Here is a 16,435-nt window from a genome sequence, read left to right on the forward strand (position 1 = left end):
TTTGTGACTTAGAAAGATTTCTCTGACTGCAGTGTGGGGAGTGGATTAAAGACTAGTACAAAGGAGCAGATTGGATTCAATTATATTAATCTAGGAAGTCAGTTGGGACAACCTGAATTAGGCGCGTGACTGTGGCTGTGAAGCTAATTAGAAAAATAAAAAAAAAAATCTTCAGGCAGTAGAATCATAAGATATAGTGACCAGCTGGGTGAGGAGCTGGGAGTGAGGAAGACCTTTACATGTTAAACTTGAATTTAATACACTCTACGTACACTATATCTCTCTGCCTCTGGAGATCTAGAGAAAATTAGCTCCAACTCGCATTTCACAACCTGCAGGAAGAATGTTTAATGTCTATCCCAGGTAGATGAAAGTTTACGTCTAGCCCTGAGCCACTGTCTCTAATACTTTATGATTTGTTCTCACTATCCCTGTTCCCTATTACTTGAACCAGATGTGGAGCTTTGCTGTTTCTTATGATTTCCAAGAAAGAGAGGGAGAGAGAGAGAAAGAGCCACACACAGACTGTATATATGATACCCTGGGGGTGTGGCAGGCATGTTGAAGGGGATAGCTATATTGGAGGGAGGTCTATATTGCAGCAGTGTATGGAACTTACAATTTGTTGTTAGACATTCTTATTCTTAAAAATATCTCCTTTGAATATTTCCCATGGTAAAGGCCCTCCTCTCAGTTTTCAAACTCCTTCCACCTCTCACTCCTCCCCACAATCTTCTATTTCTTTGTGCAGAAATATTCAGCTTTGTATTCCTTTTCTGGGGGGCTGCTCTCTTCTGCCTTCCAGGTGTTGCTCTGGAACTTATCTTTTCATTCCTATATGTCCCATCAAGGTTTTTTTTCTAAATACTCCTTAAAATAATTTTTAATGCCAGCTGTTAAGATAATACTTATATAAACATGCACTTGTGTCTATAGACATACACACATGAAAGTGCACCCACATTTGTTCACTCACACACATACATATATTGCTTCAGATGCACTTACACATTCTTCATAGATGTACCATTACACACACATGTGTGTATAAACACATATGCTTATATACATGACCCTGCTACACATTTCAGATAGTCTCTTTAATTGTTTAAACAATAATTTCAAGAGAATTTATATACATTTCAAAGGGTGGAGAAAGTACTTACAGTTACAAGTTTTCTAAAGTAAATGCTCCAGGAAAAAGGAGAGGAGAGAAATCTCTTCAAGAGAGAGAGATAATTAAGCCTCTTGTTTTAAATTTGTGTTTGTCCATATTTGACCATATTTATTTGAGGAACTCAGAAATTAAAATAATAACAATTTTCTAAGTTTGGATTAAGGATTTTTGAGGGGAATTTTTTTCACCAAAGCCTTGATGCTTTAAATAGTTTAACATTAGTTTTACATTTACATTACGTTTGTCATCAAAAGACCAGGTGAAAGAAGGTGATGAATCTGTCATAGTTCATCAATTGGCAGTACATCTTTCTGTGGATCAATAGCTCTATATGTGTGTTTTGGGGGTGTCATAATTTCCATTGAAATAACTTGTCTTTTCTTCTTCTGATTCTTAAAAACAATTGTAGTTCTTATTTTTTTCACACGAATTGTTAAATCTAAAATTGTTGGGAGATTGGGAAATTAGTTCTCCTATTTTCCAATATTATTAGCTAAAGCCTGTGTGGATTCTAAATATTCTCTCAATATACTTTTTTATTAGTATAAAAGTATACCACATCAGATATAATCAAAATTGAATATTTAAAGTTAATATTAGTTGTATTTTACTTCTTACGAATTTTATAGTTTAAATAATTTATTTGTTAATTTCTTTAGGGTGCAAACTTGACATTTTTGAGCTCTGATCATCCCAGACTTCCAGAAAGTGTAAAAGAACACACATTGCTTATACTTCGAATCACAAATATTGACCGGAGAGCTTTGGATTCTCTCAAGTAAGTCAAACATGCATTTATCATTTTGGAGGTAAGTAAAAACATTATTTTTACTATATTAAAATGAGATTCTATATCAAAGGATTTTGATTTTAGTTAATATTTAAATTAAAAAAATAAAGCATAGCTATATATATTTTATGTATATCTTGTACTCAAATACACTCCATGTGTGGGAACAGTTATCATCAAGTAGAGATTAAAAATGTCCCATTTCAAGTTAAGGTACTTGATTAATTTGCCTGTGCTATAATACTTTTATTTTACCAAACGCTACCAAAGTGGTACATTTTAAAAGATGGGAGACAGTACAATAAAATAATTTTCCTCACATTTTCAGTGTGATGCTTTTTTTAAGGACTAAAAAGAGTCTTGGGTTCTATATGCATGTAGTATTCATTGATTGATAATATATATAATGAAAAAAATAATGCTATGAATCAAAAGCTTTTAAATTAATTTGAGGGTTGTTTTTCGTTTTGAATATTTTATTTATTAGCAACATATTTATTGTTGTAAAGTGTAAACATGCTGGGATGTGATGCTCATAAGTGCATTATCAGTCATTCTTTCTAATGTTTGTCAAGATGTTATTGTTTGTTATGCAAAAGGGCGTGGGTGTCTGGCCCTGCGGCTAAGGTACTGGACACAAGGCAGTTTTGGACAATAATTATTAAGTCAATTAAGTAATAATGTGTAAAATTGCCTTACACTTTGGCTCTGGGGGAGGGGCTTGACTTGGAGTGGGATCAAGACCTTTCAAAGGCTCTTTTTTTTTTTTTGACTTACAATAAACTGCATGTATTTAGAGTGTACAATTTGATATTTTTTTTCTTATCAGTAATGTATATATGGCAATCCCAGTCTCCCAGTTCATCCCACCCCAACCCCCACTGCTTTCCCTACTTGGTGTCCATGTTTGTTGAGTTTGAGGTTTTTTTAATCACATATGTATATGCTATTCTTGTGGAGTGCTTTTTAGTGCTAAATATAATCAAAATGACAATAATTGGTATCCTGTCTGTGCGCTAGAGGACATTTGCCATAAATTGGCTGTAAGGAAGTCTGTGTTTCTTTGGCTTTTACTGTATTGCTGAATATTATTGCATCCTTTTTCTTTTTAAAATAACATTTTTATATTTTATACATTCAAAGGTAAAACTGCTTTTAAATTTAATAGTTTTAGTTAAGCATTTTATAAGAACATTGAAATAGCTACAAAACCGAATATAATGTTTAAAGGTAGTTCTTGGAAGGTTTAAGGATTTTAGGTCTTGATTTAGCATATTTAATTCTCCCAAGGACTAAAGCAGTGAGCAAAGGTGGGACTCAATTAACCTCTAAGCACTCTTCCAACTTTCTTGGAGAATTTCTTTGAGTCTAGGGCAGGGAAAGCTTCAAGTTTCCATACTTAAGACTGCAAAACAATATATTTTTATCACTGCGAACATGTCAATTGCAGAACTGATTCTGTGGAACGTGATGTAACCAGTAAAGAAGGCAATGATAGGCTGGTTTTCAAGGCCATTCAAGGTGTGTATCATTACTGTACTCTCGTGTAGTTTTAATTTTCAACCATTTTCTTTGTAACTAGTAAAGCAGTATTTTCCAGATACTTGTTAGGTTTGTGGCACTTGATTTATATTCCTGTTTGCTTTCTTATCTTTTTATGTTTATATGCACATATACATATTTAAAAATATTTTTACAGTTTCTCCTAATTTAAATGATCCCATCTAACTGAATAACTGGTATTATATGATTTATGAATTTAAACATTTTAGAAAGTACTAGATAGTATGGGTTTTATTCATGAATGAATATAAGTGATTTTTGCAATATAGTGCTTCTCTTATGCATTAGATGATATCCTAAAGAGATCCGTGGCGGCCTAGTGTGAAAAAAAATAGTAGACTGGGAGCCAGATTCATGTTTGGACTCTCCCATTCAGTAGACATATGACTTTGTGTGTATCTCTTGCACCTATTTCTTTATGTCTAAAACAAGTATAATAACCTCTTTTATTAACTTTCAAAGTTGTTGTAGGTGATAAGTGAAATATATGTAGGTTATGTACACTAAAACATTTTATAAATGTGTTTCTATAGTCCACTGTTGTAATCGGTACTAGGCTCACATAGACAAGTCCTTTGTTGAATCTCATAGTCAAGAAGGCAGGAAAGCCATTCAACAAGTAACCACAGAAGTCAACATATAATTTATAAATTTTGACAAATCCTGATTTATCATATAAAGATAATATGGGAGTAAGAGGGCTAGAAACAGATTTAAAGTTGTCTGGGGTTGGTATTTGAAACTCTATATATTCTTGATGCCATTGTTACTAAATAGTTTTCTCTATTCAATCATGATCAATACTGTATTTGTAAATGTTGTATCTAGTGATATTTGTTTTTTCTTCTACTATATTATATTTAATAACTGCTTTGGTAAAGTTACCTATATTTTCTTAAGTAAAGATGGCACAAACTGTATCAAATGAAATCTTTCCCACAAAGAGAATGGGCCTAAGAATATAGCTTATAAATTCCTAGAAGAAAGGGTTACTTTAAATGTATAAGTATAGGATAGCATTGCAAAGCCCTGATGCTATTTAATATATAAGCTACAATTTGAAGATTTCAAATTATTTTAGAAATTTTGAGCTGATAAATTGATGTCAGGCAGATCACTCAAAAATCTGTAATTCAGTAGGTAATAACAAAGAAAGAAGAAAGAGATTAAAGACAGGGGCTTGATAGATGAAGAGGAAACCTGGAAAATTAAAAAAAAAACTAAGATTTTATTTGTAACATTTAGGTTATTTTCATGCTGATGAAGTGAACCATTATTTTCCTATATATAAAATATCACACTTTGACCACACAGTGGTGCTATAGTTCTGGTATATTTTACATGTGATTTTGTTTCTAACCCCCTTTTCTAAAAGCATTCTGTTTTTCAAAGCCTTTTGTCAGTCATACGTATGATCTGGTTGCATATTCACATCCCTTATATCAGTTATATCAACTTTAATATTCTTACTGGAGAGACAATTGCAATTTGATACATTTGTACATAGGAATAATTAGTTTCCATCTCTCTTCTTCCTAAACAGATGTACTAAAAGAACAGCTACGTAAAAGAGGTGTTCGTATTTTGACTGGATTGGGAAAATACCTTCAACAATTGGACAAGGAAGGAAATGGACTTTTAGATAAGGCAGATTTTAAGCAAGCTCTAAAAGTATTTCACTTAGAAGTGTCCGAAAATGTATGTACCACAGATAATTTTCTGCAGTGAATGACATATTATTCTTAAGTGGGCTTACTCACTTTTCTAACGAAATTTGAATATTTCGTCTCCTTCTTTATACCTCATTATCAGTGTTAAGCCATCAAGCAAGTCCTGGTGATTTTTTAGATGTCAACATTCATCCCTTCCTCATATACTTATTAAGAGCCTAATAAGCAGGCCTTGTTCTAAACCCTGAGACGACGTACTCTGTACTCTTAAGGTCTTCTAATCAAAGGAAAGAAAGATATAAGTGATGACAAAAACAGCATGATGTGTTAAGTAGAGAATGCTTTCAGAACATGTGAGATAAATTGCAAGCCAGGTTATGGAGAAGGAGAAGGAAGTTCCTAGGATTCCTGGAGGTATGTATCGGAGCTGAGTTTTGAAGGATGAGGAAGATTAAGCAGACAAGAGGGGAGGAGGAGGGTGGATCAGACAATGGCTCCTTCAGGAAAGGGAGAAGCACATGTGACGAGGGCGTGTGACCGGTTGCAGGAATCGCCCCAGAGCCTTCACACCTCCATTGTCGTCTGCTGTGAGTAATCTTCCACCAGACCTTTGCATGGCTGAATTTTCTCATCATTCAGGCTTCCTCTACTGAGAGCACTACACTGACACCTCCATCTAAAGGAGCATCCCATCTGATCCCTGATCCGCTCTATACCATTTATCCATTTGTTTTCTTTACACCACTTTGTATATATTCTCTGGCTCTGCCTGCAAGTAGAATGGAAGTCCCATCAGGGCAGAAACCAAGGTACTTCTGGTTTCCTGTTCCATTTCTAAAACGTCAAATAGAACCTGGCATTCGGCAGGTGCTGAATAAATAGACGATTCGTGAGTTGAAATGGATAGATGGAAGGACAGAAAAGAGAAGAATGGAGAGAAATAAGCCTAGCAGGGTCCATTACATTAAAGCCTTGCATGCCATGATCAGAAGTTTGGATTCTATCCCAAGTGTATATGAATTTGAGACATATCTACCTCAAGGGTTTCAGATAAGGAATTTTTCTGCATTGTTCTCTCTTGCTTCAAGTGGTCTTGTCACAAGATACAGTACATTTTGTGGAAAGAACACTAGAAATTGAATTGATGAGATTAACGTTCAAGTTCTGGCCTTCACTTTGAACTGTGTGATCTTAAATAGGTCTTTTCACTTTCCTGATCGACAGGCTCTGCCTGAGCAATCCAGAGATAATACTCAGAGTCAGAGTTGCTTTGAAGCTCAAATGAGAAAATGACATGCTTTAGCAACTGTAGATTCTGTGCTGATATGGCATTACTTGCCAATGCTGTGCCACACCTGTCTTGTGTCTTTAACTTTGTGGCCCACCTAGTGACACACACTAGGGATTACCTCATTTCATCTCTTCCTTTCATTAATAGTAATAATAATAGTACAGCAATAGAAAATTAGAAAGATGTGGTGTCTTTATCCACGGTAACACAGATGATTAATAATTGAGACAGAACTAGAACCCAGATATTCTGGATCAGTCTTCTACTTTTTTTGAATCACCCTGATACTTCTCTTTTTGGTTGATTTCCTAAATTTTTATGATTGGATTCAGGAATAAAAACTAAAGTAATTATATGACTTCTAATATAGTGAGACCAAATAGTATGAAAATGTAAGTTTTCCCTTTTTCTCATTTTTGAAATAATATTCCGTTTTTTTCTTTTCTTCTATAATATCTCTGGAGACTGCCCATGCAGTGAGAAGCAAAAAACAAGAACATAAGAGTCACCGACCTGGCTCTAATTCTGGCACTAGTTTTGGGGAAGGCAAAGTCAGTCTCACTAATATGAAATTTTAAAAATTGGCATGCCCCCTAAATAGCCTAGTTTATACAGAGATACTATCAATAAATATACCTTAGTTTTTTTTCAACTGAGTTATCCTTTTCCATTCTGTACCATATTTTAGAAAGGAAGAGTTATATAAATTTGTTGTCATTTTTGGTGAATTATTCAGTTTTTGAAAATTGTTAATCTTCTAGCAGTATCTTTTAATTTTAGTATCCCTTGAGTTGGGTGAGCAAATTCATTTTCTATCCATATTACCTATGATTTTAAAGGTTTAGCTCATTTTCAAACTCAAAAGTTCATTTTATAGACCTTATCGTCTATTTATGTACAGGGCATTACAACAGACCAAAAAAAAAAAAAAAATGCATGGGTTGTTGAGAACTGCGAGGAGGCAGGACATCTGAACTTTTCCTTCTTAAAGTTTTAACTGAAAAAATTAGGAGGAAATCGAAGAGAATATCTTGGGGGTACCCATTATTTGTCAGTTGCCTTGCTAGATGTTTTATTTACACACTCTTATTTAAAGCTAACAACCTGACTGAAACATTGAAAATCTGTTTGAGTTTAAGAAAATCTCATACTGTAATTTTTTGTGTTAGGAACTATATAAATAGAATATTCTACTAAATAGTGCATTTGCCAAAGAAGTAAGTGGCAATCGTAAAGTGAATAAATTGGCATAAGGAATCTACTCAAAATAACAACTTTCAGTGTAAATTATGGGATAATTGTTAGAGTCATTCAAATCTTTTATACTTTCAAGTATGAAGACTAGCAGAAATACAGTTAGCACTCCTAATGCTACTGGAGGCATTCCAGTAAGTGAAGTGACTTCTTAATTGTCACAGACATAATACATTAAAAATAATTAAATGGTCAAATTCAAGTAAATGGTAAGTATTTTTCTTATTGAAAGGAATTAAATTCAAAAAGATACATTTGTGATTTATTGCTACTCTTAAATGTTTCTTAACTTTATGGAACTGTCTACCACAGGGTTCCTCTAAATAAGTTTTCTTAGTGCCTTTGATTAGATTTATATGTAACTTTTTGGAATTTTCTTATTAAGTCCACTACCTTGTCTAGGGCTACAAAAGATGTAACAAAATACTATTAGTGATAATTATTGTTGTGGCCGTATATAACTCACAGTGGTCTGTGTGTGATTCTTTCTAGGATTTTGAGTCTTTGTGGCTAGTTCTAAACGGTAATGGCAATGGCAAGGTTGATTACGGAGACTTCAAGCGAGCCGTTATTGGTGACATGAATGAATACAGGAAATCATTTGTTCGAAAGGTAACTTTGTTAAGTAATCTTTCAAAAAGTTACTTTTAACAGATTGTTAGGTTCTTCTTTTAAATCTTTAATGAATTACCGTTGAAAATAGTTTAAATTCCTTTCGCTGTAATGTATTTTGGATAAGTAAGACACAAACACACACATACACATACAAATCTACCCAGTATAAAGCAAAATAACTTATGCCTATGTTTTAGGAAAATGTTATAAAAGGAAAATAAAATCCAAAATTAAATTTCAGTTCACAAATTACTAATTCCAAAAATTGCTGGCTCCATATAGCCAAATGTCTGTATCTATTATTAACTATTTCCCAGCCTCAGTTTCTTATCTCCCAGAGCTGGTCTAAGATACTACATGTAAAATTATTAGCATTATAGCTGCCCCAGTATTAAGGCCCAATGCACATTGTCTTAGGATGATGACTAAAAGATGCTTCTCTACTTTTTAAATATGCATGCTAAATGTTAAAATGAAGATTAAAATGATCATGTTAAATTGTAATTAAAAACAGGAGCTCTCTGATTTATGTAGGAGAGAAGATATTGCTTAGGTTCTGGTAGCCATTTTTAGAGCATGCTTTTGAGGAATGTAGTTTTCTTTTTCTTTTGTATGTGTACCTAATATAAAATGGATATTTATCTTATATTGAAACAAAGCTATTGTGAATAGAGTTGTATGAACAATTACATCGGCTACAAATCTCAAATAGAAAATATCAAAATCTTTACGTTTGCTGGCGAAAAGATAAAATAAGAACCTTATGTTAGTATGTCAACTGTATCTCAATAAAAGTTCTTAAAAAAAACTAGCTTCTCTTTAAAGCTGGCATATGAAAAATTGGAAAATAAAGTTTATAGCAATTAAAAAAAACCTTATGTTAAACAAATTCACCACATAATATTTATAAATTTGCACATATTTTTACCTTACATGTCCTGGTGATAGGTGTGAGTATCAGTAGAAACTGGAGGGTTGTCTCTTTCATAAGTCTTGGTCCTGGGAATAGAGGACAAAAGTAGACTTAATTTGTTAGGGCTACCATAACAAATACCATAGACTGAGTGACTTACACAACAGAAGTTTATTGTCTCACAATTCTGGTGGGTAGAAGTCCAAGATCAAGATGCAGTAGGTTTGGTTTCTCCTGCTACTTTCCTTGGCTTGTAATTAACTGGCTGTCTTCTCCCTGTGTTCTCATGGTCATCCCTCAATCTGTGTTGTCTGTGCCCTAATCTCTTCTTATGGGGATACCAGTCATAGATTAGATTAAGGCCCATCCTAATGATTTCATTTTAACTTAATTACCTCTTTAAAGGCTCTATCTTCTTCTACAGTCACACTCTGAGGTACTGGGGGTTAGAGCTTCAACATATGAATTTTGGGGAGGATGTAGTTCAGCCCATAACAGATACCATATATCTGTGACATTATTGTGAATAAACAAACTTGATTCTAGTTTTGACTCATCTGCGCATGTGGGATGTTGCTTTGGGTCAGTTGCGTGTTTCTATGGACCCACTTCTCTTCTTAATAAAATGTATTTTATGATCCTCAGAATTGCATTGAATTAGAGGAGCAATAAAACAACTGGAATTTCAAAAGGTAGTATTAAATTTCAGGAAATAGAGTAACAAAACCCATTTAAAAATTATTTCACTTTCTCATTGATTTTAGTGATAGAATATTTGCAAGTTTACTTTTTGAATTGAAATAGTCCTGATCATCTGTCTTGGCCATTTATCAATTTAATGTGACTCCTAGAGCCAAAAGTTACCTGAGAGGTCTTTTACCCAACTCCTCAGTGTGCAGAAGAGGAAAGCCAGGGTAACAGAGGTTAAGTTACTTTCTCAAGGTTGGGATGCTAGAAAGTGGTAGAACTAATACTCAAGTTCAGGTTACCTAATAACTTGCTCTGGTATCTTTCTCCCTATATTCATGATGCTTCCTTCATATACCAGTTTAGTATTTTAAACTGTCTTGTTTAGACAGTTTAAAGTACTAAACTTTTGTTTAGAGCTCAAAAATAACCTACTGCGTAATAGAAAATTAGGTTCTAATGATTTCATAGAAAAAAATAACATTTCTCTCTTTATTTAGGCCTTTATGAAACTGGATTTTAACAAAACAGGCAGTGTGTCTATTATAGACATAAGAAAATGCTACTGTGCAAAGAAGCATCCTCAAGTAATTTCAGGTAATTATTACAAGTTAAAATGCATTAGATTTCTAAAATGTGAGTTAATAAAAGTAGTATCTTTAAATTATATTAATATATAGCATGGACTTGAGGCCATTAAGAGAGGAAATAAACAATTATTTTTTAAACCAGAAATGTGGGAGCTTCTTCATTTATAAATTCTTAGGTCTATTATCTGTACTTATTGTTTTCTTTTATGTTTATAATTGAGATTAACTTTTATTTCCTGTTGAGGAGATAGTGATGCATTTGAGTTAGAACAGAATAGACTTAGAAAACAGATAATTATTGGGTTGGCAAAAAAGTTCATTTGGGTTTTTCCATAAGATGTCATGGGAAAACCCAAATGGACTTTTTGGCTAACCTAATACATGTGCAGGTTCTCTGAATTAGCTTTACTGTGTCTGTTATGCTTCAAAATTTAAGGCAGAATAAGGGAATGCCTTTCTCTAAGGATGGAGATGTACATACAATGAATATACGTATGTCTATCAAAATTTAAAGATACAGAAAATATCCTAATGTTTCCTTCCTAAGGAAAATGTATTTAGGCTGAGCTCACTCTTCCTTTTAACTGGCCATAATATAATCAAAGATATTATTTAAATACCTGATCTTTTTCTAAATTAAAAAAAATCAAATGAATTTTTAAAAAAGGGTGAATCAGATATTTTATGTTCTCACTTTAAATAACAAACTAAAGAATTACAATTTTTTTTTACATATGTGATTCTCAATAGCATCATCCTATAGGTTAAAATTAATCATGTCTAATATAACCCACCAGTGGAAATAGCCTACTTAATGTCAGAGATTAAAATAGAATGATTTATTCAAGTAAAACTTCTTCCAGCAAAGATTTTCATAGGCCTCTGAATCCTGTGTTTGCTGTAATATTTTCTAGCTGCAGTTATGAGTAACTGCTTCATAAAGTAACTAGTGCCTTTAACACATTGCATTACTGTGTTAACAGCCTATAAATCATTGGAATTATTTACTTGTTTTCTTCTTTCCTCATTTCTAATGGGAATGAAACTGAGTTCCAGAAAACACTAACAAATACAAGAATATCTAGAGTAGTAACTATTATTTTGCCTACACATATAGGATATACCCTGTCAGAGGCTTTTAAAAGATGCTTCAAATGTGTATTAAAGTCCTCACCATTAAATTCTAGTTCATGCAAGAAGATGTTTAAATAAATTGAAGGGTAGTTTGACATAACATTCCAGGTGACTGAAGTATTTCTTTATCATCATCAGCCATTTCACTGAACTTTTAAGGGCATTGTTTCACAGTCAGTACTATTTTACAGGACATTCCACAGAGGAAGAAATCAAAACATCTTTTCTAGAAACCTTAAAAGATGCCTGCAGCAAGTCTGATGAAGTGTCGTATGGTGAATTTGAAGATTACTATGAAGGTCTAAGTATAGGGATAGTAGATGATGAAGATTTTGTTAATATCTTACGTACTCCATGGGGAATCTAGTTTTTTAAAATGAGGACGTCATCAGCGCTAAAAGGAGAGATGAATTGAATGTAAATTATCAAGCACTGGAATGCATTTTTCTCAGGCTCTATTTATTCTGTGTGTTTGTTGTTGTTTTCTCAAAACAGTTGAGCCTGGAAGGAGAAGAATTCAGAAAGATAGATGTAAGGGTGAGTGTATATTCATACACAGTATGAGTGCCTGTTTATAAGTTTATAAAGATCTGTCTTTTTGATTTATTACTTATCTTGAATATGTTTTAGAGGTCATTTTTTATTAGCCTTCATAGAAAAGTAACATCTGTATCAAACAACAGGAGAGAAGCTATACAGTAACCAAGTTTCTTGTCCATTGATTTTTTTTTGCTTATCCATTCCCCAAAATATAATTGCCACCATTCTCAATTTGATGAACTGGACTTGGGCCCAAAGCCTATGAGACGGAAATAGTTCAGCTTGCTTCGAACATCTGAAAATGTTAAATGAGTTAAAGGATATACAAAAGAAATTTTCCATGGTGTGATTATAGATGTTTTCTGTACATAAATATTTAGAATGATGGAAGCTTCCCCAAAAATGCTTATTTAAAACACTGACTTGTCTTATGAATTCTTGTTTTCCAAATCATGTACTATTGCTTGTTCAATAGAGCACAAAGTAATTATTCTAGTGATGAATTCTATTTGTTATTTTATTCTGTATTTAACTGCAATTCTTATTACCTGCATAGAATTATTATTTAACGAGAAACAATACAAATTGGGAAGAGAAATATTTTCTTGGCATATTAAGTGAAGATCTCAAAAAGTATGTTACCACTTACATGGACTAAGGGATAATTTAGTAATTCTTAACCAAAAGGTAAAAAGTTCATTTGTATCCTAAGACGAATGTATGCTATTCTAAATAACACTTCTTTTTGGTATATTAAACAACTGAAACATTCTTTTCTAAATAGATATTATTTAACAGATGTAATCATTCTTTCTAAATTCTTCCATGTTCCTCACATCTCCTTGGAAATACAGAGAGAAGAAAGAACTTTTTAGAGTTACTTTCAAGTTTATAATTTAAAGTTTTATATATTAAGATAACATAAATTAGAAAAAATAGTCTCAAGCAAAATAAGAAGAGGTTCAAAAATGAAAACACATACTTTGTAGAATATATTTTGGCAGATAATTCTTTCATCTGAATCCTTGGCAACATTTTCAGAAATGTGGTGTGTGTGAACCCCATAAATTTAAAGTGGAACTTTTTCAAGATTTGAGGAGGTACTAAAGCTTTCTACTGAAATATCAGAAATGAAGTATGCACAGACATTTTTACTGCTATTTTCACTAGCTAAATTCTTTATTACTTTTTCAACTGGGTTATTGTAATTACAACAATATGCTGGAAGATGTTTTGACAGAAATAAGTCTATAACACTATTTCTTTTTCTTTTTTCTTTTTTTAATTTATTGGCTGCATTAGGTCTTTGTTGCTGCACTCGGGCTTTCTGTAGTTGTGGAGAGGTGAGAGAGGGGGCTACTCTTCCTTGCAGTGTGCAGGCTTCTTATTGCAGTGGCTTCTCTTGTTTGCGGAGCACAGGCTCTAGGCACTCGGGCTTCAGTAGTTGCAGCACGTGGTCTCAGTAGTTGTGGCATATGGGCTTAGTTGCTCTATGGCATGTGGGATCTTCCCAGACCAGGGCTTGAGGCCATGTCTCCTGCACTGGCAGGTGGATTCTTAACCACTGCGCCACCAGGGAAGCCCTATGACACTATTTCTGAGTCATTCTTTTTCTTGAAAAAATTTATCCAACTATAGCCATTTTAAACCCTACAAATTGTTTTTATGTTAAAATGACTAATACTCTGAGTGTTCAATATGCATGTAATATTTTTTATTGGTAAATTTTTATTCTCCTTAACGTGTATTCTTAATATTGTTATGTCATATTTTCCTGTTAATATAATCAGAAAATGTATAGGCTGTCATATTATAAAAAAGGGGGAGATTCTTCTAGGATTTAACATATTAATATAACAGCATATTCTTAAGTAAACCTCCACCCTCTTAATATAAATATTCATGTGATTATTTGTAGGAATTTTCTCTATTAGGAGATGTAACTTTTTTGTAGTTAATTTCTTATTATTTTACACTATTATTTCCATGTAGAGCTAGAAAATACATATTCAATATGTTATTTGGCACATTTTTGTTAAATTATAATTGGGGGCACAATCAATCATTCTGCCTTTGCCTCACTGTCTGCACTCTTCTTTGACTTTGGTATAGCAGAAATCTGTTGTTTAGTATTCAGTTTAATAGAAGAGCATTTAATAGAAGTTACATTTTCAAACATCCACAACACAAGAATTTACCTTTGAAGTTATATTGATTAGCTTTAAAATATTGTTATATGTTATAATGATGTTACATGAAGTTTATTGTTAAGAGTATTTCATTGTTCTCTAGATCTTCCAAAGGTGGTTACTTGTTCGTGATATAGAATTGCTTTTCCAGTTAACCATACTGTTTATTGAATTCTATGTATCGATTTTACTGTTCATATTCTTATAAGTAAAGTTTTACAGGGGAAAGAATTTTCGGGGAAAATTTACATTTTATTAGAAAAGGAAGATTATTTAGGAATTTTTAGCTATATTTTAATTAGGAAAGAATATACATTTGTATGATGGAGCAACTAGAGTATAGTATAGATAAAAGCATATGTTCTTGTTTTAAATTTTATGGTTTATGAACATATGTGCTTAATGAACCAGTAATTATGCACAGGGAGAGTCACTTAGAATAAGTCATAATATTGATGCAGCCGTAAAACACAGTTTATTAGTTACTTTGGATTTCTAGTCAACCTAAGTTGTCAATTACTTCAAGAGAGAATTGTGTAAAGTAAGCTATGCTTACTGCAGATTATTTAACATGCATTTGTGAGATTATGTTATAGTGCTTGCAAAATAAAACACGTACTGTGATAAATTGTAATCACCACTAGGCTGGCCAGCAAGAATAAACATCTACAGTGAAAGTGCTTAAAGAAGTAGAAGGAAATGAGCCTGTATAACAGAAGCCAAGCAAGAGAAGAGAAGGAGGACCCAATGGATTGACAGGGATGTATTAGAAACTGAGAAGAGAAGAAACTTCTACTTTTATTTAATGGTTATACAAACTTCTAAGGACAACTTATTTATTGGATGTCTTCATACAGTAAAGAATAAATGCTCCATATTGGAGCCACTGTTCATTTGATCATTACTTCATTTATTCAGTCACTTACACCTTTTGTAGCACTATCCATACAACTGCCCAAGGTGGAGATAGTCTAAATTTTTCTCACACTCTGTCTATCCACTCAGTCTCAAGTCCCTTGGTTTTTCTTTTGAATCTGTTCCTTTTACTGTTCTCAGTTGCTTATGCCTTTGCTCAAGCTTTTACCACATACCCCCTCATCAACTCTGTCTCTTCCCCAATCCTACTTCAACCCATCCTACATATTGCTGTTGGAATGATCTTTCGAAAATCTACATTTCTTCCAGGATTAAAATCATCCTCTGGTATCCCATATCTTTCAGAAAAGTTCAAACTCCTTACCTTAGTACTTAAACCTAAGTGATCTGGTCCCCCTAAGCTCCTCTCCCTCCACTCAGCTCACTCTCCATGATCCCGCAGACATTCTGAACTACTTACAGGTTTTAAAATAGATTGTGAAGTTTCAAACTTCTCTGCCTTCAGAATTGCTCTGCTACTTTTGTCTAAAATTATTTCTTCCACTTAGTCCATCTAAATTAACTCATAACGGTGTTCTAATACTACCTCGAGAACCATCTCTTTTAGAAACTACATTAGACAAACTCTTGAGTCTGATGTAGCTGCCCTTCTTGGGATCCCATTGCCACCCTGGGTGTGCCCTTAATCTAGCATTTATCACTTTATACTATAGTGATTACTTTGCTTATGTTTCTCCAAGTAGATTGTAAGCTCCTTGAGGATAAGAACCATGTCTTAGTTAACGTTATGACCCTGGTGTCTAGCATAGTGTCTGGCCCGTGATAGGTGTTAAATCAAAATTTGTTGAAAGGATACATGTATGATTTACTGAGCAACAACTGCCAGTGGTTCTTATATTTGAACAATTTTGCATGAAAACATTTTAGCATAGACCAGGTAAATAGTATGAATGTGCACTTTAGGGCAGACTTCAATTACAGGGGCAGTACGTTTCCCTAACAAAGACGGCACAGACTGCACTTCATCAACAAGGCCTCACTGCTCAGGGGCTACTATATCCGCTTCAGTTAGCTGGATATTGGATGCGTAGATAATTAGCCTCCTAAATACAGTGGGTTTTATTCATGAAAACGGTGTCTTCTTAG

At 33.4% G+C, this 16,435-nt stretch overlaps 1 protein-coding gene across 6 annotated transcripts in view; it reads left to right on the forward strand.

Moving 5' to 3' along the window:
- Nucleotides 1-15,210, forward strand: part of CAPS2 (calcyphosine 2) — a 41,903-nt gene extending 26,693 nt beyond the window's left edge. For all 6 annotated transcript variants that reach the window (XM_057743049.1, XM_057743044.1, XM_057743048.1 and 3 more), the window contains 6 exons: nucleotides 1,837-1,955; nucleotides 3,418-3,488; nucleotides 5,074-5,228; nucleotides 8,238-8,357; nucleotides 10,461-10,557; nucleotides 11,876-15,210. In XM_057743049.1, the coding sequence (XP_057599032.1) occupies nucleotides 1,837-1,955; nucleotides 3,418-3,488; nucleotides 5,074-5,228; nucleotides 8,238-8,357; nucleotides 10,461-10,557; nucleotides 11,876-12,051 (738 nt within the window). In that variant the 3' untranslated portion in view covers nucleotides 12,052-15,210. The remainder of the gene's footprint in view (nucleotides 1-1,836; nucleotides 1,956-3,417; nucleotides 3,489-5,073; nucleotides 5,229-8,237; nucleotides 8,358-10,460; nucleotides 10,558-11,875) is intronic.
- Nucleotides 15,211-16,435: the final 1,225 nt, after the last annotated feature.

Source organism: Hippopotamus amphibius, chromosome 7, assembly GCF_030028045.1.
Source record: "Hippopotamus amphibius kiboko isolate mHipAmp2 chromosome 7, mHipAmp2.hap2, whole genome shotgun sequence".
Classification (NCBI taxonomy): domain Eukaryota; kingdom Metazoa; phylum Chordata; class Mammalia; order Artiodactyla; family Hippopotamidae; genus Hippopotamus; species Hippopotamus amphibius.